This window comes from Tyto alba, unplaced genomic scaffold (genome assembly GCF_018691265.1).
Source record: "Tyto alba isolate M040663 unplaced genomic scaffold, T.alba_DEE_v4.0 Super-Scaffold_2, whole genome shotgun sequence".
Taxonomy (NCBI): Eukaryota; Metazoa; Chordata; class Aves; order Strigiformes; family Tytonidae; genus Tyto; species Tyto alba.
Window position 1 is genome coordinate 76,765,654 of NW_024881282.1, and position 20,122 is coordinate 76,785,775.

Below are 20,122 nucleotides of genomic sequence, written 5' to 3' on the forward strand. Positions count from 1 at the left end.
ACACATTATGTAGCCCTCTTGCCTTTCTGTGTGTAGTAGAGTGGAAATTTTGCCTGCCTAAAAGCTGTATAGGAATTCAAGGTCCTAATTTTTATTTCTTGTCTTTTTTTTTTTTCCCAAAGATTCACTCTTGGAGTGCATTTATTAGTTTAGGACCTGCATAAGGAAAATTCTGTTTGCTTCACAAGTCACTTCTATATTTGTGAAGCTTTACATGTAAATGCTACAAGTCTAAAAAATCTATTTGTTAGTGGATTAAGTGGGAGTAGCGGGGGAGGAAGTAGGGTGATAAGAACAGTCCAAGAAAACTAGAAGAACACATTCCTTATGACCCCACCCAGTCATATTACACCTTTGTGCTGTTTTTTTTAAAAAAAAAAATTATTCCAGCCTAGTCTAATTTTATACATACCACTCAAGGTGATAAAGTGAAAAGGCATAGGGCACTTGGGAAAGAGGCCAGAGAGGAAAGAAAGAAATGAGGGAACATGTGGTTCCTAAAATTGCCTCAGTTTTTATCTAGCCTCTTCAGACGGCAGGAACAGACCTTGCAATGACTCTGCTTTTCAGTGTTTATTTGGGAGAACATATTTTACATAGAGTGGCAGTATTTTCACCAGCCCTTTGGCTGATGGCAGTCACCTGTATTTGTAAGCTTAAAGATACAAACTACTTCATAGATTTTTCAGTTCATGATCAAACTTGGAATTCCCCAGCACAGATGTCTTTTTCTGCTAGTACTGTGCACCTGTGCTTTTCCACTATTTAAAGCAACTCTGTGCTTAGCTACCAGAAGAAAGCTTTTCTGCTCTTTTAAAACAGGCAAGTCAGTGGATCTGCCACTGACTCCCCCCTGTTGCATTAGGTAGTTCAGATACATTCAGTTTAGATACACAAAGTTAGGAGCAAAAGTGCCCCATTTTGTAATTATAAGCCTATGAAAGCTGCAATAGTTACACAGTACACTATTATTCATGTCTCCAGCTTCTTTTTTTTTTTTTTTTTTTTCCATTCCCATAGTCATATTTTGATTATAAGGAACAGCAGCCAAGTCATGGTCCTCATAAATTTTATGACTGCATTCCAATTCATGTGGACTGGATCAAAAATTATTGTCCTCTACAAGAATCAGTGTAGATGGCTTGACAGCCCTCCTTTATTATCTAAAATTGGGAAGGAAAAGTACTTAATTATTAGTGATAGTGTTAAAACTTGATGTTTGCTTCACTTCTTTAACACCTTCAATTTGATAATAGCAGTAAAGACATAAGATAGGCCTTTATCAGTCAGATAAAGAATTGCTACCTCTTAAGTCTTTTGCATACAGCTTTTAACTACTTCAGCTCAACTCTTATCTGGCTGATAAGATTAATGGCAGTGTTTCTTTTATAGCTTTTTAATTTTATTCTTGCCATGAAGTTCAAAGGTTGTCCGAGAGCAGTATTCCTCTACTAATTAAAGACTCAGATGCCCAGAGATTGCTTTTCTCTTCCTTGTGATAAAGGCCTGGGAGTTTTCAGAAATCATAGCAGTAAGTTTTGACTTTATGAAAATGACAGTACCTACTTCTGTTCTTCCTTGAGTGTGCTGGGAGTGAAGGGCAAGACTGGATTTCCAAGCCTTGGATATCTCTGGTGGCAGTGTGTCATATTGCTATGCATCAAACACTGGGAGAGACACTTCAACCAGTCGCAAAATGCTGCTATTTTTCTACTCTATGGACAATGCATATCATCTGTTGTAAATGCAACATCTCAGTCCTTGCTCTGTGTGTGCTTTTGCAAAAGAAGTGGATGATATTAAAGGCCCCCATCTTTATCTACAACTTAATATTCAAAATTATCATCAGAGACCGTGGTTATATAGGGCTGTTATGATGAACTTGGTGACGTGACACGGAATACAGAAAATTATGCATCCAGTTATAGTTTTGGAGTAGATTTAGGATCTCTTTTAATGGCTTGTGATTTGTTCTCTTTGTTCTGGTATTCACTGTGAACCATAGCTAAACGTAAGATCCTATCATATCCTTCCTCAGGTTTACTTTTGTGTTAGATGGTTCTCATGATTCAGTGCAGTATAACTTCCTTGTTCAAACAGAATCAGAAATGCTTAATCTACAGTTTAAAAACCTTCAGACTGAGTGATGGTGAAACTTAGGTTGTGACCTCTGGTAGTATTTCAGGCTAGCACTTGCCATCATCTGGGTAACTGATTTAGAGATGAGCCCTGTTCAGTTAGTCAAATATGTCTATATCATTTATTTTACCATGACTAACATTGGCAGGACTGAACTTCTGTTGTTCTGTATATGCTTATAGTACCTGGAAGAATCCAGGCATGTGTACAGAAATGAGAAAGGAACTGGAGATGTTAAGACCTCTCCACATCTAGATTTACATTACAAACTTGTGGGGCTTTTCCGAATATTAACCAATATACTTGAAGCTTAAAAAACTTGAATGTGGAAAGTAGGTCTCCCAGTCGGGACCTGAATTGCTTGGGGTTAGCAGGGGGCTGTTTTTTGTTGCTATGTCTTTAGGAACAGGAAAAAGGCGTGCATGTTTTTAAAACCTTAGATAGAAATGTTTTGGTATTGTATTCTCGTTTTATTGGAACAGTTTAGCCAAAACCAAGCCTCTGAACTGATTTGGTCTGTGCCTTTTGCATGCGACTATAGTTTTTGTTTGTTCTAATTTGTTCGAGTGGGTTTTCTGGTTAAGACTGATTAAAACTGCTTCTTAATTTGTAAATGAGGCTGATGTTACCAGAATAGACCAATTAATTACCGGAAAAAATACATTCGATGTGAATAATGACATAAGGGACCATTATGGAATTAAAGAATGGTTGAGGCTTGAAGGGACATCTGGAGATCATAGAGTACAACCCACTTGCTCAAACAGGTTGCCCAAAACCATGTCCAGTCAGGTTATGGGTATCTCCAAGGATGGAAACTCTGCAACCTCTGTGGGCAACCTGTTCCACTGTTTGATCATGCTCACAGTAATTTTTTTTTTTCCTTCTGTTTAAACAGAATTTCTTGTATTTCAGGTTGTGCCCACTGCCTATTTACTCCCTGCTGCATCAGGTATTTATATCCATTGATACGATTTCCCCACCCCCTCCTCCCCTCTCCAGACTGAACAATCTCAGCTTTCTCAGCCACTCATACGTCAGGTGCTCCAATTTCTTAATCATCTTTGTGGTTCTTTGCTAGATCCTCTCCAGGATTGCCCATGTCTTTCTTGCACTGGAGAGCCCAGAACTGGGCCCAGCACTCCACATGTGCCTCACCAGTGCTGAGGAGAGGGGAAGAATTACCTCCTCCAACCTTCTGGCTATGCTCTGTGTAACACAGCCTAGGATACTGCTGGCCTTCTTTGCTAGGACACATTGCGGGCTTATGTTCAAATTTTTTGTCCACCAGAACCCACAGGTCTTTTTCTGCACAGCCACTTTCCAGATGGTTTAACCCCTGGTGTTTGTTGTTGCATGGGGCCCTGTGTTGAACTTCATGAGGTTCCTGTCTGCTCATATCTTCTGCCCATCAAAGTCCTTCTGAATGACAGCATAACCATCTGGTGCATCAACCACTCTCTTCAGTTTTGTATCGTCTGCAAGCTTGTTGAAGGTGCACTCTGTCCTATTATCAGGGTCATTTATGGATATATTAAATGATATTGCCTGAGGTATCAACATCTGGGGTACTGCAGTAGTGACTGACCTCCAGCTGGACTTCATGTGGATAATCACAACCCTTTGAGCCTGGCAGTTCAGCCAGTTTTCTGTCCACCTCACTGTCTGTTGAGCTAACCCACACTTCATCAGCTTGTCTTTGAGGATGCTATGAGAGACAAAGCCTTACAAAGCCTTCAAAAATACAAGATAAAGAATATCACTATGTTCCATATTCCACTAAACCAGTCATCTTATCATAAAAGACTAACAAGTTGATGAGGCATGATTTTTTCCTTCATAAATCCATGCTGACTATTCTTAATCACCTTCTTATCCTTAGCATGTTTGAAAATTATTTCCAGGGTTACTTGTTCCATCATCTTCCAGAGATCAAGGTGAGGCTGACCAGCCTGTATTTCCCTAGGTCCTTCTTACCTATCCTGAAAGTGGGAGTGACACTGGCTTTCTTCCAGTCCTTAGGAAGCTCCCCAGTTGTCATGACCTTTCAAAGATAATTGATAGTGGCCTTGCAATGACACCAGCCAGTTCCCTTAGCCCTCATGGGTGTGTCCTGTTGGGTCTCATGGATGTGTGTATGTCCAATCTGTTTTAAAGATTCCCTTGCCAGATCCTTTTCCATTGATTTATGTTTTCCTTGCTCCAGACTTCCCACTGATCTCAGGGGCTGGGATTGCTGAAGGCTGATCTTACCAGTAAAGACTGACAAAGTTGATCTTCCACCATGTCCTTTGTCACTTTTTCAGTAGAGGGCCCACGTTTTCTATAGTATTCCTCTTGCTGCTGATATACCTGTAGAAGCCCATCTCGTTGCCATACATGTCCTTCAGATTCAGCTCCAGGTGGACTTTGGCTTACCTAAACCTGTCCCTGCTTGCTCAAAGTGTCTCTGCATCATTCGTCCTTGCTGCCACTTCTCATATGCCTCTTTTACGTTTTGTCAGGAGCTCCTTGTTCATCTACACATGCCTCCTACCACTCTTTCTTGAATTCCTGTTACTCAGGATGGACCATTCTTGAGTCTGGAGGAGATAATCCTTGAAAATCAGCCATCTCTCCTGGATCCTTCTTCTCTTCAGGAACATATCCTATGGGATTCTTCTAAGTAGGTCCCTGAACAGGCCAAAGTCTGCTCTCCTGAAGTCTGAGGTTGTAAACCTGTTATATGTCTTGTTTCTTGCTGGATCCTGAACTCTACCATCTCATGGTCACTGCAGTCAAGGCTGCCCCCACGCTTCATATTCCTGAGCAGTTCTTCCTTGTTTATAAGTATCAGGTCCAGCAGAGCATGTCTTCTTGTCAGCTGCTCCATCACCTGTTGCGGGAACCTGTCATCACTGTACCTCAGAAGGTTCCTGGATTGCTTGTGCCCTGCTGTGTTGCCTTTCCAGAAGACACTAGGGTGGTTAAAGTTTCAGTTCCACTGGACAGAAGTTAATACACAAGGATTCATGGGTAGCTCACTGGCTGTGACAGGACAGGATGTGAAGTGGGATTTGTGGTAGGTATACACTGATGTGGAAAAATGGGCTACAGATGTTAGTGGCTAAACATACATCCTAGTAGGGATGGCATTGCTGTAAATATGAAATGTAATAATGTGGAGGTGAGAAAAAAGCCAGAGGGGGCTGCTCAGATGGGAATTGCTGGTGGAACAATCCTATTCTAATGTTGACCAGATGAAAATCTGCACGTAGGGGGAAAATATTGTAATGCTGAGAGTTAGAATTTGCTAAATAATAACACGATGAAACAGTTCACAAGTTGTCATTCAGGCTTCTCAGTGGATTGAAACTATGGAAAAGATGCAAAAGAAGCTTCAGATGTGTTTCAGGAATGCAATGGTAACAAGCTCTGATAGTACCCTTGATATGATACTGTTCTTATAAACAAGTTTTAAATATCTTATTTCACATGATAAAGCTGAAGTAAATCTTGAATGTGATGTAAATTAAAAAATAGAATTTTGGTAAAAATATCATTTTGTGACTAAGAAAAGAAAATTAAATAATGAGAACTGAAGGAATGCTGGGCTGTATCTGTCCTAGGAGATAGAGAACAGCAAGCCCTGAGTGGAAAATTCCAGCACCTTCATCAAACTGAAGGCTTAGGTAGCAATATTGGTATTTTGCTGCTGGGCAGACTGTATTTGCTGATCAGAACGTTGGACCAATCGTGGTTAGCTTTGAGTGTTTAGGTAGCCATTTGTTTAATTTCTATGCGATAACCCTTTTCTGGGAAAGTATTGATACACAGCTGAAAACTAAACACCTCTGGGTTAGCTCCCTTGGTTGAAGGCAAACACATGCTTAAGTGACTTGCTGGACTTGAGCCCAAGGGCCTCGTTCACAATTATGGCTCTGTTTCCCATCACACTCACGTTCTGTCATCAAATGTAGTGCTAGCCAGCATCTCTGCTTAACAATATAGCAGTCTTGTCATTTTGCCCATAATTTGGAGTTATGTTTCTTGCCCCATATTTCTAGAAGCAGCCAACATGGGGCAAAGGAATTAACAGGGTATCTCCTAAATGTGTTAAAATGTTTATGGCACTGCATCAGACAGATAGATGTTTACAAACCTTCTGGCTAGTTTTAAAATTGTGTACATCTCCTAAGTCCTGTTTTAGTAGGCGCAGGACCGAGAATAGCGGTAAATGGCACATCCATTGAAATAATAACTTTTTGAAAGTAGTGAATTGTGCATCCTTGAGATGCTGTCCTGAAAAAGAAGCCTCTGAAGTGGAGGAAAAAGCAGGTGGATGGATGCAGGAAGCAACTGGCTATGTAGAATAAAGAAGTGACTTTCTCAGTATTAAAATTGGAATTCTGTCTTCTGGAAATGGATGTGACAGTTTGTGAGTAAACAGGAAGTAACTCAGCAATCAAGCAATCTTCCTTCAACACTGACATTTTCTTTAAAAACTGAGGAGGGAAAATACAGAAGAGCGTGAATATAACCTTATAATTTGTTTCTGCAATTATTTACAGAGAAATTAATGCAAAAGCTTTCTTTACCCAAGAGAAGCATAAATTAATGGCTTCCATACAGTAGAGGTTGTATGTGGTTTCTGTACTTACTGCTGTTACAGACTATCTAATTAGTGCCTTTAAACTACATTCACAGTTCTTGTCTCTAGCTTGTCAAAACACAGTCTTTGAAAGGAGATGCCAAATCCGAAGTTAAAAAAGTAACCAAACTTATTTTGTCTGCAACTAGGTTTTTCAGTGGAGTTTGTGGAACTGTTTTTCCTTGGCTCCTGCTCCATGAGATCAACTATGGAACATGCTCAAGAACATGAAGCATGTCATGAGCAAACCCAGGGATATTGTGTGAAGAGGCCAATATATAATCAAGAGTTCTTGCAAGGACAGCTGCACAAACGAGAAAGAACACCTCAGACTTTAAGGCAGAAGATTGCACATTCTTGTCGGTACGTTTTTTGTCTTTATTTGTTGGGCTATAAATATTCTAATTTTCGATTCATGCACATAGCTCTTCAAAGAAACCTAAAAGATAAAAGCGCTAGTTCTACTTTGATTATTCAGCAAGACTGTGATGAAGTTGTATGTTTTAGCTGTTAATATATAACTAAATTACAACATTTTGCATAATTAGTTGAATTGCCTTCATCAAAGTGTAAAGGAAAAATATGCAGCATAGAAATGTGAAGTATTAAACAAATCATGTGACATGAATTCATAAGACCCCTCAAAAAAATCTGTCCTCTTTATGTGGAAATACAGCCAAATTTGTGCTTCCCGTGAACCTTTCACAGAAGAAGAATGGAGATGTATGAGAGCTGTGTAGAAATCTGAATTATTAGTCTAATAAGGACTTATTAGAGGCATTCTGTAGCTTTTAACTAACTGCCTTGGAATCTATCTATCATCTGGTTGGACTTGAAATGTCTTTAACTGTGCAACTCTTGCTCTGTGGTACCAGAGGATAGTGAAGAGAAACTTATTCTAGTTAAGTTCTTATTAGCTTTACATTTATCCATGCTTCATTTACAGAGTTGATTCAATTTCTTCCTAGAACCTTGTTCTGCAAGACAACAAATGATTTCTGCCTGTCTGCTTGTCTGTAAAATATTCCTGTTTACATGATTTGACATTTGGAGATCTGTTTTGGTTAATGGGATGACCATTCTAATGGTAATGGCACCTAATTCCACCTCAAAAAACTTATCTGTCCTGAATGAAATTATGTGGATCAAAATTCTCCCAAGTTATGACTTCTTGTGATTCAATCTGCTTAAATATGGAGAAGTGTGGCTGACTCAATTTCCTCTCTCACTTGTAGCAATAAGCTTTTCCACCCTGCAGTTTAATCCTATGAGAATTCAGAAATGTTAACAAATCTCTGCAGTTCTCTTGCAGTTCCCCTACACAGAAAAGCATTTATATGATCCCAGTGTTATATTTTTACCCAAGGTTAAACTTTCTTACCACAGTACAATCAAAGTATGATGCCTGGCAGTACTGGATAGAGATATTTTCCTGGCTCTATTCATTTGTCATGAGTCAGGGTTTCAAAAGGTTAATAACTCTGCTAACACACACAAGGATCAGAGTTTCTGGCTTCAGTGCCTTTTCTTTCAGGGTAAAAAGGGGTTATGTTCTCAAATACCCTTAAGTTAGCCTATTAGTACTAGTGATAGTAAAAAGCATTAGTAAAATAATAGTTTGAAAAAAAAAAAAAAAAAGCATAATAACGTAAAATGTTACAATCAAAAAAGTAGAAAGCATGCAAATAGTAAATAAAAATAGGAAAACACATTGCAAAGTACTTTGAGTGAAAACCACTATCAGAAAGCAAGTTATCCTCAGGGGATTGTTACTAGGAATGATCTCAGCAAAAACTGTTATGTGACTGCTCAATCATTTATGGACTTGAACAGTTTTACTTCCCACTGACCTCCAACCTCACAAGACTGTGATTCTCTTCTCCAGTTCCTTAAGGTTTGTAAACAGCAACCAACATGTGATAAAGGGCTAAATTAACTGGAGTCATAGTTGTTTGTGCTTAAGCTTTGTTCAGAAATTACTGTCATCAGGGGTCTGAACCTGCGTTTAATGGAGCTGTTACCCTGCACAGGGATAAAACACATTTTTTTTTTGACCCATTTGTCCCCTGGTACTGTCTAACGTTTTCTTTCTGCTTGGTATTTTCAGTTGTTCTTCTAAGAAAGCCAAGTCTCATCTTTACAGTTTCTTACCAATTTTAAAATGGCTTCCCCGTTACCCAGTGAAGGAATACTTACTAGGAGACATTATCTCAGGTATAAGTACTGGGGTTATGCAGCTTCCTCAAGGTGAGTATCTCTCTGGATTTAGTTTTACTCTCCTTTGCTTTTTCTGTGTGTGCTTTTATGGTAGTGCTTGGCTTCCTGAACACATGCTGGTGAGAATAGGATGTGTATTTCAGGTGTGTGTGGAGATCAGTACAGCATTCTGCAGACCAGCCCATAATGATGATTCCCTTGAAACTGCAAGTCAGTGCTATGCAGCAAACTCTGAAAGAATCCTACCTCTGTGCTCAATAACAACAGCTCTCGATGGCAGAAAAACTTTTCACAGTTTAAGTGCATGTCTAAACCTTTGTTAAAGGCACCCAATTATTTTCTGATCTCTTCATCCTAAAAGTTGTAGCAGACTTCCTGCAGAGTGTAGCAGTATGTAATAGACATATAGACATAATGTTTCAGGAGACCAACTATTGTAAAGTAACGAAACTAAATTCAACCAGAGAAGAATGTGCAAGAAATCAGACTGATCCGTCTTTCTCTCTTAAAGCTAGAGGTCACCAGTTTAAGCTGGAACCATAGTAGTGGTCAATATTTTACATGGTGGAAATAAATCCAAAGTATCTTCTATAACAAGTCTGCAAATCTCTGGAATTTCTAATAAATTACTTGGAAGTTTCACCCCACGAGGAGCCGGGCCCTGAAGCATGAGCAGGCTCTGTGGAAGACAAAGACAAAGCCAGTGTTACTGTTCTGTTCAGCTCTTGGTGACTGGACCAGTGAAATCTTTTGTTCAGCCTGACCCCTTACTGTCAGCAGAACTGCTATGGGGTTAGAAAGCGACAGCATTTTTAGAGCAGTATCATTATGGGGTGCCATCACTGCTCTGGAAGTGGCAGCTTCATGACAACTACCACAGTCCCAGTAGACTTCCCCAGGAGTTTTTGGAATAGAGGGGATTTGTGCAGAGCCCAGTCCAGAGGAGTCCTCATGCTAAGGGTAATACAATTAAGCATATATAAGTTTACGTGCATTTTGGCTTATTTCATATTTCCACATCACTCATTCCACTTTAAGCTGAGGCAAGTCTGAAGAATTAATCTGTAAATCCAGGAAGCCTAGAGTTTAATAGGTGGTAACCATTAAAGCAGTGGAATGTCCTAACTTAGTCTGTGCAGTTGACTTCTTTATTTCTGTAGCTTCCTGGGTTTGTGCAATTTTTTATAATTAAGGATGGTTTTTCTTACACAAATATAAACGTCAACTTGTCTTAAACTGATGTGGTTAACTGTCAGGCAAATCTGTCATATACTAGACACAAACATTACTGGTTGTATACTGAAAGACAGTTCATGTGATGACCAGATAAGATACCAAAATGTAAGCGGTCAGCCGTGAACTTTATACTTAAATTCATGACTTGGTTTTAAACTAAACATTATTCTTTCATTCGGTGACTGCAGACATGCCCTTAAACTGCTTCTAATCTTTCCCTTTCTAAAAAGCCAAAAGTTGAACTTTTATTTTTCTGGAATAGATGTAATTATAGCAAGCATGAGTTCAAAGAAGCCTGGGAATCAGTCCAGGCAGAACTACAATGACCAGGGTGTTTAAGCTGTGAACTCCTGTCATGTCAATATCTCTTTATTTCCTTGGCACTATATGCCTTTATAAATGCCAGTACAAATGAAAAGGAATAAAAGGATATTCAGATCAGGAACTTCACATAGACCCACTCTCCTGCTTTTGAAACCACTGGTTTTCAGTTCTGGTCACTTGTACTGTTAAGTTCATCACCATATTAGAGGCTAGGCTGTTATAGTACAGGGTGTTCTGCTGATACTCTTGGCATGAGGGGTAGCACCTGGGGCAAAGGATATACATGGGACGGGTTTCAGAAGTGCTTAATGAAAAGCTTGTTGCTTCAAGAGAATAAATGATATCATCAGTCCAGTTTGATAGGAATATGAATTCTTGGTTAGGGCTCAGACATTGCTTAGGGCATGAGCAAGACCATGTGAGCTATTATACTCTGCAAGCATGCTTGGATGACACAGAAGATCCCTTCATGGTTTTGTTCTTTCAGTGTAACCTGATGCTTCATCTCTCAATTTAAAAATAAATTAATAGGGAGAGGTGTTTTCCAGTATCACTAGCTCTCTGTGGTGGGTGAACCATTGCTTGCTTTTGTCATTTGCTGTGGACCGCTGAGCTTTTTGGTCCTAGCTTGGACCAGTCTGCCCAAGTGTGGTAAGAACACACAGCTTCCTTGAGTGTCATGAGTCTGCACTTGTGAAGGTGGAGAACCAAGCCAAGCCAGGATACAGCGTTTTCTTCTTGAGGCCCATTTGTTCAGTTCTGGTGTCTCATTCTCATTAATGCACGCCATGCAGAACTATTGATTTTGCTGCAACTGCTTGGGACAGTTATGCACCATATCACATGGTGCACACAGTTCACTTGTGAGCCTGATCCCATGATAAGCACATGCTCAGTCACCCAGAGGGGGAGCACTGTGGGAGGTGTCCCACCCCGGCATCCCTTAGAGCTGTTCCCCCACAGCTCCACTGCCGTGCTTGCCAGCCCCCCCTACAAATAGGAATGGTGTGGGTCACACTTCCACTGTGTGGAACTGGACAGGGATTAATAACTAAAAGGACTTTGTTTTTTGAGAGGAATACCAGACTATATAACTCTCTGTCCTTACAGATTGTGTGCAATGATTCTCTCCTTATTTTACATTTTGGAGCATGTTTTGCAGAAACTTAAACTGTTATGTCATCCCACTCATTCGGGGTGGGGGAGGAGGGAAGTGTTAATCAGTCATAGATTACCATGAAGATCATGTCTGATGAGAAAAGGAGGAGAAAAATCAAACGTGTCCCACTGGCTATGGGGTTTTGGGTGTTTCTAACTACATTCTTTGACAGATGAAAACAAAAGCAACAATAAGTGTTTGTTGACTATTAAGAAGTACTTTCAGCCACAAAGGCAAAACAGTGAGCACACTGGTGCACAGATGTACCCACAGACACGTAGGCACACACCTGCAGTGCCTGTGATTAGAGACTTCTTGGTTTCCTGACTCAAGCCATCAGGTTTCTAGGCACTGCCCTACAGTATTATACATATTAAAGACTGTTCCCTGCAAGACTTCTTGGTTTTTAAACCTGTGATACATCACTAGATTTCCTTTTAGGTGAGTTCAATTTTAATTGCCTTAACTCCTTTTGCTTCCGATGGTTTCTTTCTGTTGGTTGCCTAACATACATATTTGTTTCTGTTTTCTAGGTTTAGCTTATGCTTTGCTGGCGGCTGTTCCCCCAGTATTTGGCCTATATTCTTCATTTTATCCTGTCTTTCTGTATACATTTTTTGGAACCTCCAAGCACATATCAATAGGTACATCTGTATGGATAACTGAAAGTCCGTGTGTGTGTGTTTAAAAAAGTTGTAAAAAATAAAATTGGAGTAATAGAAAGTGTAGTTGTTTTCCATAAATACAAATTTAAGTGAATAGGAGAAACGAAAAATGTGTCAAACATTAGCAGTATTTTTCAATTGGTAAATTATCCATCCTACTTAGGAAGGAATAGAAGAGCATCTTTTACCAGATTAGATCTAGAAATGTGTGCTGTGAACTCCTGAACTATAGTTTCATCACTGCAGTCAGCTGTCTGTGTGGCCAGGATGAATCTTTAATTTGCATAATAGAAACAGAAAAAAATTATGGTATTTATTTACTGTAGAGGTGTATGTTCAACATCGGACTAGCTTTAATGGTGCTGAGTACTGGAGCAGATTTGGGGATTAAAAAATATAATATTTAGGTAGAAAACTCTATTATAATTTAATTCCATGTATCTCTTAATAAGAACCACTCCTAAAAAAAAAAAAAAAAAAAAAAACAAAACACCACCATGATTTTAACCAATTCTTTTCCTCTTATTTCAGGCACATTTGCTGTGATTAGTATGATGGTTGGCGGTGTTGCTGTGAGAGAAGTGCCTGATGAAATTATTTCTGTAGGCTATAATACTACTAATGTTACAGATTTCCTTGAATATTATCATGCTAGGGATACCAAGAGGGTACAAGTAGCTGTGACTCTCGCCTTTCTTTCAGGAATTATCCAGGTATGTGCTTGCAGTTTAAGGGCAAGTTTAGATGCTGCTGCTAGACCAGCAGTTGCAAGAGGTGCTGGGTCATGGCAGATCCCCTGTCAATAGACCTGTGTTTCAGCAGTGCCCTGTGTAGAATACAGGCTGCTTCGTGGCAGCCACAAAACAGAAGTGGGGAGGGATACACGGGAGACAAGTGTTTGTCTGATGTCTTGGCTTGACTGGGAAAAATGAGATCTCCCCTCTTTCATTTTGTCCCATCCCATCAGGAAAACTCAACCTGATGTTCTCTAATCAATGCATACAAACACATATGTTTGCCCATTTCCCACATTGCACTTGCCAGTGGCATGGAAGATTTGGTGCACTGGGGGCTGCTTACTGAACTGCAGCTTTGGAAAGGCCAAGTTCAGGTTTGCCTGATTTGGCTTGGGCATCCAGGTTGAGAAGAGGTGTCCTGTAGCCTGTCTGCTAGATAGTGCAGATGTTCAGGCTACAGTGGGAGTCACCTGGTTAATATTTCTCTTCTTCATTAGTTGTGTTTAGGTCTCCTTCGATTTGGATTTGTAGCCATCTATCTAACAGAGCCTCTGGTGCGAGGATTTACTACTGCCGCTGCAGTTCATGTCTTTACCTCTCAATTAAAGTATCTCCTTGGCATTAAGACTAACAGATACAGTGGTCCCCTCTCAGTTGTATATGTGAGTAACTACATTTACTAAACTTGAAAATTCTGCATTGTCTGGATCTAGAACTTAAGCATTTTCCTATTTTTTTTTTTTATTAATATTTTGGCACTAAATAGAATAATGCTTCAGTATTCAAAACTGGGTATGAGGTCTTTAAGTGCCACAGGGATAGAAGAGCATCTTAAGTGCAGCTTGAGTGCAACTTGATAGATTAGTCTGAGATGGACAGATTTTAGAATTCTGCTAAAGGTAGCTTTTTAATAAGAACAGGTAATGTTCATTGAAGCAAGTCTCTTGTACGTCGTGGGAAGATGTGCTAAGAAATTGCTTCACTGTAGACCAGACATGTTTGGCAAAGCTAGGAAATGTTATTCTCAGAACCTTACCCAGTCTGTATTTCTTTAATTTCACACACAATTCCTGATGGGAGTATTCTTGGTTCCCTGCTTATAAGCTGTTTTGTAGCGTGGTTGGATGCAAAGTGCTGTGTCATAATAAGTGTACCTGCTCATTATAGTAGTGGGAAAAACTATTTTGAAATAAAGACATTCAGTGTAAAACATTGCTGTTTATTAAAGACCCTAAGCATTAAAAGTGCATGTAGGGATCCAGTATTTGACATAGCTCATAGACTAGTCTTCCACTCGCCTTCTGTCAAAGACATAGTGATGCAAGAAGACAGGGTAAAAACCATGCAGTGTAAAGCTATGATTTGGTTAGTATGACTTAAGTAAAACCAAAAGCTCTTGCTCACTTGAATTTAAAATTAACAGTTGTACTCTGAAAAAAGTTTAACGAATCCATGCAGCAAATTACTTGTTTAAATGGACATTTCTAATTGAAATCACAACCAAAGCTTTTAAGTTTATACGAGCATCACTTTCTTGCTGTTATGAACAAGCAGATTTGAAATGCATCTGAATCTAATACGCCTGCCAGTCTAGGAAGCCCCAAGTTATCACAAAATCAATGCTCTGATTTTGCAGACAAGAACTCCTGAGTGGAAGAATAGGGAAGACCTCAGATATCTGAAAACCCAAGCTTTTGGGCAGATTGATGACTCAGCAATAACGAAGCATCAGGATTTCAACTGCATGAAGGCTACAGAAAATACTTTGTGGGAATCCTTCTTGTATATTTGTGCAGATATAACAAACCTTTTGGAAACAAGGCTGCACTAACGATTAATTCCTAAATTTGCTGTTCAGTTCACTAATCCAGAAACCAGACATACTAACTGCCAAACAAATAGGAGGGAAGGTATAAATTCAACATGTACTACCAGGACATCTTGAATGTATAATATCCTGATAGTTACTGTGATTTTCCTTCTGTCTAAAGAAGGGTATGTACATCTTCTTTCAAAGACCTCTCCAGAGGTCATTAATTCATTTATATTTTTTAAAATTCAGTGGAAGAAGGAGGACTAATTGATAGGGGAATCATTTACCCTCTTGTAACTTGTGTGTTCTAGCAAGCTTTCTTTCCTAGCACCCTTTTAATAATGTTTTCAACTAAAAGTTATTTGGAATAATGTCCAGTTCAACAGTGTTGCAAGACCACTGTTATTTTGTCATACTTCTATGGTAACCTTAATGGCTGTATTAGCAACTTCATTGTTTTAGAATGGTTTATGCAGCTCTAAGTAGATGTGACTTGCCAAAGAATATTTGAAGGTATTAGAAGGAATTTGCATTTATTGCTTTCAGGTAGTTGCCTGTATGAAATACGTGTGGAAATGTTGAGAATAAGAGAAGTGGTTTAGTTAAGACTTTTTCCCTATTATAATTTTTTTTTTCCACATATTTGCCCCATTTGAGGAAGACTGATATTGTAAATGATTGCAAGTGCATCTCCCTCACTGGGTTACTCTGAACTTCTGTGTTTTGTGGGAACAATGGGAATTTTGGTGAGACACTGATTCACTGTGATTATAAATGCAGAATAAAAACACAGCTGAACAGCACTGTGTAATTTGCTCTTTTGTGGCAAATCTCCATGACAATTATATTTTCTTAGGAATAATTACGATAATTCTGTTTTCTTACAGAGCATAGCTGCTGTGCTTTCAAAAATAACAACGACCAATATCGCTGCATTGATTGTAGGATTAACGTGCATTGTTCTACTGTTGATTGGCAAGGAAATCAATCTCCGGTTTAAGAAGAAGCTCCCGGTTCCTATTCCTATGGAGATCATTGTGGTAAACCAGTTGTGAAATTCTATACTAAATTATATAATATTTCTAAAGCTGTAGAAACTATCTCAGTTTCTATCAAGTCTTACTGAGCTTTAGAGTAACTTCTGTTGAACGTAATTCATTTGAGGGTTGATTCAGTTTAAGGTTTGGATACTCATAAGGTTAGGGACTGATGTGCTGAAGTTTTAGGTGTAAAGTCCCAGAGAAGAATTGAAAACCCAGTTAAACACCCACAGTGCCCTCTGGCAATGGGCAGGTAGAGATTTGCTGTACAACCCACTCTGTCCTGGAGATTCGGCACCTGAATGTTTCTCTGTGAGACATGCCTCTGAGTGGCATTTCCCACCGGGAGTCCAAAAGCCCAGAACCCCCTCCTGAAGGAAGGTGCTTACAGATCCCTGTTTCTGAGGTTCTGCAGGGCTCTCTCTTGCTTTTTAAAATGCAGTGGTAGAAAGAAGAGCAGGAACCAGTGGGAAATACTACTTAACTTTCCTTTTTCTGTTTCTGAGACTGATAACTGACTGCAGCATTGATTCTGTTTCAAATTACAATGCTAAAATACGTGGATAAAGCAGACAATCTTAATACACACAAAGTCCACATCTCAGATAACCTTTCACCTTTAAAAGTGGTTGGATTTAAAGATAAATTCTTAGATAACTAGAGCTCTCAAACAACATGCGCAAAATCAGAACCAAGAAAGGGAATAACTGAAGGTATGGGTACAATCTAGATAGAAGTAACAAAGGAATGGGATGCTGTGGAGAGGTGATGGAGGTGGTGTGATAGGGTGTTGTTCAACAGTAAGGCAATAGCAAAGCGATCTTACACCTGCTCCTTTCACTGCTGCTGCACCAGTGCTGTTTACAGATAGCATGCAGGTTATGCACGTGAAAATATGGCAGTGCAGACGTCCTTGGCTTGTCCTTGCATTAACTTCCCACCACACTATTCTGCCTGAGCTTGACTCAGGCAAAGTAAATTCAAGTGATTCAGATCATACCATAGGATGTTCCATTTAACTGTTTCCAAGAAAACTTTACAAAATCAGTGGGGGTTGAACATAATGAGGGGAAAATCATGATACTTCCTCCTTTTTATCTGCTTCTTTACCCCCTAACTCTTAGAAAACTGATGGACAAATAAATGTAATTCCTTGTGTGTATTATTCATAATCAGCTAACTATTATTAGTTCTTCAGGTGGCTTTATTTCTTTCTAGCTGATGTGTACAATGTGTTTGTTATTTTTTAGGTAATTATTGGCACAGGAGTTTCAGCTGGAATGAGTCTGAATGAGTCATACAGAGTGGATATCGTTGGGAATATTCCTCAAGGGTAGGGATGATATATTCTTATTCAAACTATACCTTTTCCGTATGGTGTATAGCTTTTATTATAGTAATTTTTAAATATTTATGTCATCTCCAAGGTTACGTGCACCAGCAGTTCCCAAGATCCAGCTCATTCCAGCAATATTTGTGGATGCAATAGCAATAGCAATAGTTGGATTTTCAATGGCTGTATCCATGTCCAAGATCTTTGCCCTTAAACATGGTTACACCATCGATGGGAATCAGGTAAAAGTATTGGGGTTGCTTTGTTGAAAATTCTCAGTAGCACCTTTGTTACATCATTAAAGTAGAATGGGATATTGGACAAAAATGAGTTTTAATTTCATAGCAGAATCAAGTCAAGTTTTTGGCAGACTACGCGTTTAAATGCCAGGAATTATTTTAAGTTCTGGCTGTGTTTTAATAAACAGTTTCACTTTAAGCTTCATTTCTGGAAACTTGCTTCTGTTAGACTTGGACATATGGATGAATATTAATTGTTGGGACAGACATTACTTAGCCTGCTGTCCTGGTGGGCAGCTACTTACTTTATCTCTGCTTTCTGTAACAGAGCAAAGCATAGAGTTCCCATGTGATAAATACAATGCTTTATGTGTCAAAGAACTATTATCTAAGATTTAGAAATTCCAATTATGTTTTACAGTTTCTTTTTATTCCCACCCATTGCAAATAGGCAGGTCATCATTTTCTGGCGCAGCAATTGGCCCTGTCCATAGTTAGCATTCTGATCGTGATTTGAATGATAAAAGCTGTGGTTAGAGACTCTCTAAAACTAAAATGATATGTCATCCTCACCTGCTCCGTCTTTCCTGTGCAATTTAGAATCAGTATTGCAATTGGATTATTGGTTGATATCATTTTAGTGTCAGGGGAGACAGGATGTTCATATGCTGTAACGCATTTCCTAGATCAAGCATCTGACACAGTGCAGATCAGCTGTTCCCTCTTCTCAGAATGGCTGTCTTCCTCTGAGAGTAAATGGACTTTAAATGACTCTTACTTAGAGTTTTACATCTGGTCAGAGGAATCTCATCCTTCATATCACTGTTCTCTGTTACCCAAGGAGAGAAGAGGACAAATCCTTAGCTGCATGAATGGAATCAGCTCTATTTATGTTACTTAAAGTAATTATCACTGACCTGAGTTAAGCACCTGGCTCTTCCCCATGAGGTGCCAGATGCTGCTTCACCTGGATGTTAAACTCTAGAACTCCTTGTCACAGGATGCGGTGCATGCTGAGTGTTTACGTGAATCAAGAAAGGATTGTACAAATGCAAAGAGAAAAACACACTGAGAACTATTGAAAACATAGAACTTAAATCACCTCAATTACAAACAGCAGGACACAAAGTAATCTGGGGAGGCCTCATGAAAAGCAGATACTTTCTTAGGCATCAGAAACACAGTACTGAGGTAGATGGAGCTCTGATCTCATGCACGTTAACAGTTCTCATGTGGGATCTTCCTGGTGAAGCAGTGGACACACACTGATTTTTTTCATGTACAGTAATGGATTACCACCCATGGAAACACAGCCAAGGCTGCTCTTGGTTCTAGTAGTACTAAACAGTTTCAATTGGGAAGCAAAGAACAGTGTTTGTATGAGAAACTGTTTTCCATGCATATTCAGGGTTAAAATGCAAGTTATCCCCAAGTTAAAGAAACCCTTAAACAAGCAATGCTGTAATTCATTTTAGTTTTCAGTCCAACTCATTATTGTAACATTTAAGGATGGGAAATGTCTCTAACACTTCATCAGATACTTTATTTAATAGACTATTTAACATCCACCAACTTGCATGTGTGAGAACCACAAGTATAAGCGACAATAGGGTTGCTTGTTCTTTACAATAAGGTTGCTAGAAAGCAGTGTAAATAAGATGTGGTTATTAATATGTATGGATAGGTCCAGCTTTGTATAGTTGCTAGATATAACTGCCTTTTATTTTGCTCTGTTGTTTAACACAGGAACTTATTGCCTTGGGAATATGCAACTCTGTGGGGTCATTTTTTCAAAGCTTTTCAATCACTTGCTCAATGTCTCGGAGTCTTGTTCAGGAAAGCACCGGTGGGAAAACTCAGGTATGTAAACTCAAATTTTGAGTCAAACAAAGTTTGCTTTTTGGACCTCCAAAGCTAAAGTCCGAAGCCTCACTAGATTTGCCAGATTCCTCTGCTTGGGCCAGAAGTTTCCCATGTATCACATCCAGACTGGGCCAGGTTAGAAAGCTGCACGACAGCCACAATGGGTGAACTGAATGGGATGGATCAACAGTCACTTGAACAACCAGCCTTGTGAAAATCACAGGAGGGGTTAGCTAAGCAGTAATACTGCTCTTTGGGGGCACTTACAGTTTCTGGCTTCTTTTGTTCAGATTGCAGGTGCTCTCTCTTCAATTATGGTTCTGTTGGTAATTGTGGCTATTGGATACCTCTTTGAACCGCTTCCACAGGTAAGGGAGTTCTGCCTTGTGCAACTTGAGGCCATTCCCTCTCATCCTCTCGCTTGTTACTTGGGAGAAGAGACTGACACCCACCTCACTACAACCTCCTTTCAGGTGGTTGTAGAGATCAGCAAGGTCTCCCCTCAGCCTCCTTTTCTCCAGACTAAACAACCCCAGTTCCCTCAGCCGTTCCCCATAACACTTGTGCTCCAGACCCTTCACCAGCTTCGCTGCCCTTTGGACACACCCCAGCACCTCAGTGACTTTCCTGTAGGGAGGGGCCCAAAACTGAACACAGTATTTGAGGTGCAGCCTCACCAGGGCAAGTCCTGCTGGCCACGTTTGCTTGCAGCATAGGACTTCTGGGA

General features: G+C 39.6%; 1 protein-coding gene across 5 annotated transcripts in view; it reads left to right on the forward strand.

Moving 5' to 3' along the window:
• The window catches only part of SLC26A5 (solute carrier family 26 member 5), a 37,216-nt gene that overhangs the window by 8,801 nt on the left and 8,293 nt on the right, over nt 1–20,122 (forward strand). For 3 of the 5 annotated variants that reach the window (XM_042792725.1, XM_042792722.1, XM_042792721.1), the window contains 10 exons: nt 6,919–7,132; nt 8,877–9,016; nt 12,239–12,349; nt 12,902–13,083; nt 13,605–13,769; nt 15,808–15,960; nt 17,211–17,293; nt 17,388–17,535; nt 19,279–19,392; nt 19,686–19,763. In XM_042792725.1, coding sequence (XP_042648659.1) covers nt 6,966–7,132; nt 8,877–9,016; nt 12,239–12,349; nt 12,902–13,083; nt 13,605–13,769; nt 15,808–15,960; nt 17,211–17,293; nt 17,388–17,535; nt 19,279–19,392; nt 19,686–19,763 — 1,341 coding nt within the window. In that variant the 5' untranslated portion in view covers nt 6,919–6,965. Of the gene's footprint in view, nt 1–3,054; nt 3,092–6,918; nt 7,133–8,876; nt 9,017–12,238; nt 12,350–12,901; nt 13,084–13,604; nt 13,770–15,807; nt 15,961–17,210; nt 17,294–17,387; nt 17,536–19,278; nt 19,393–19,685; nt 19,764–20,122 lie in introns of all 5 variants that reach the window. The other 2 variants (XM_042792724.1, XM_042792723.1) reach the window with 1 other exon arrangement.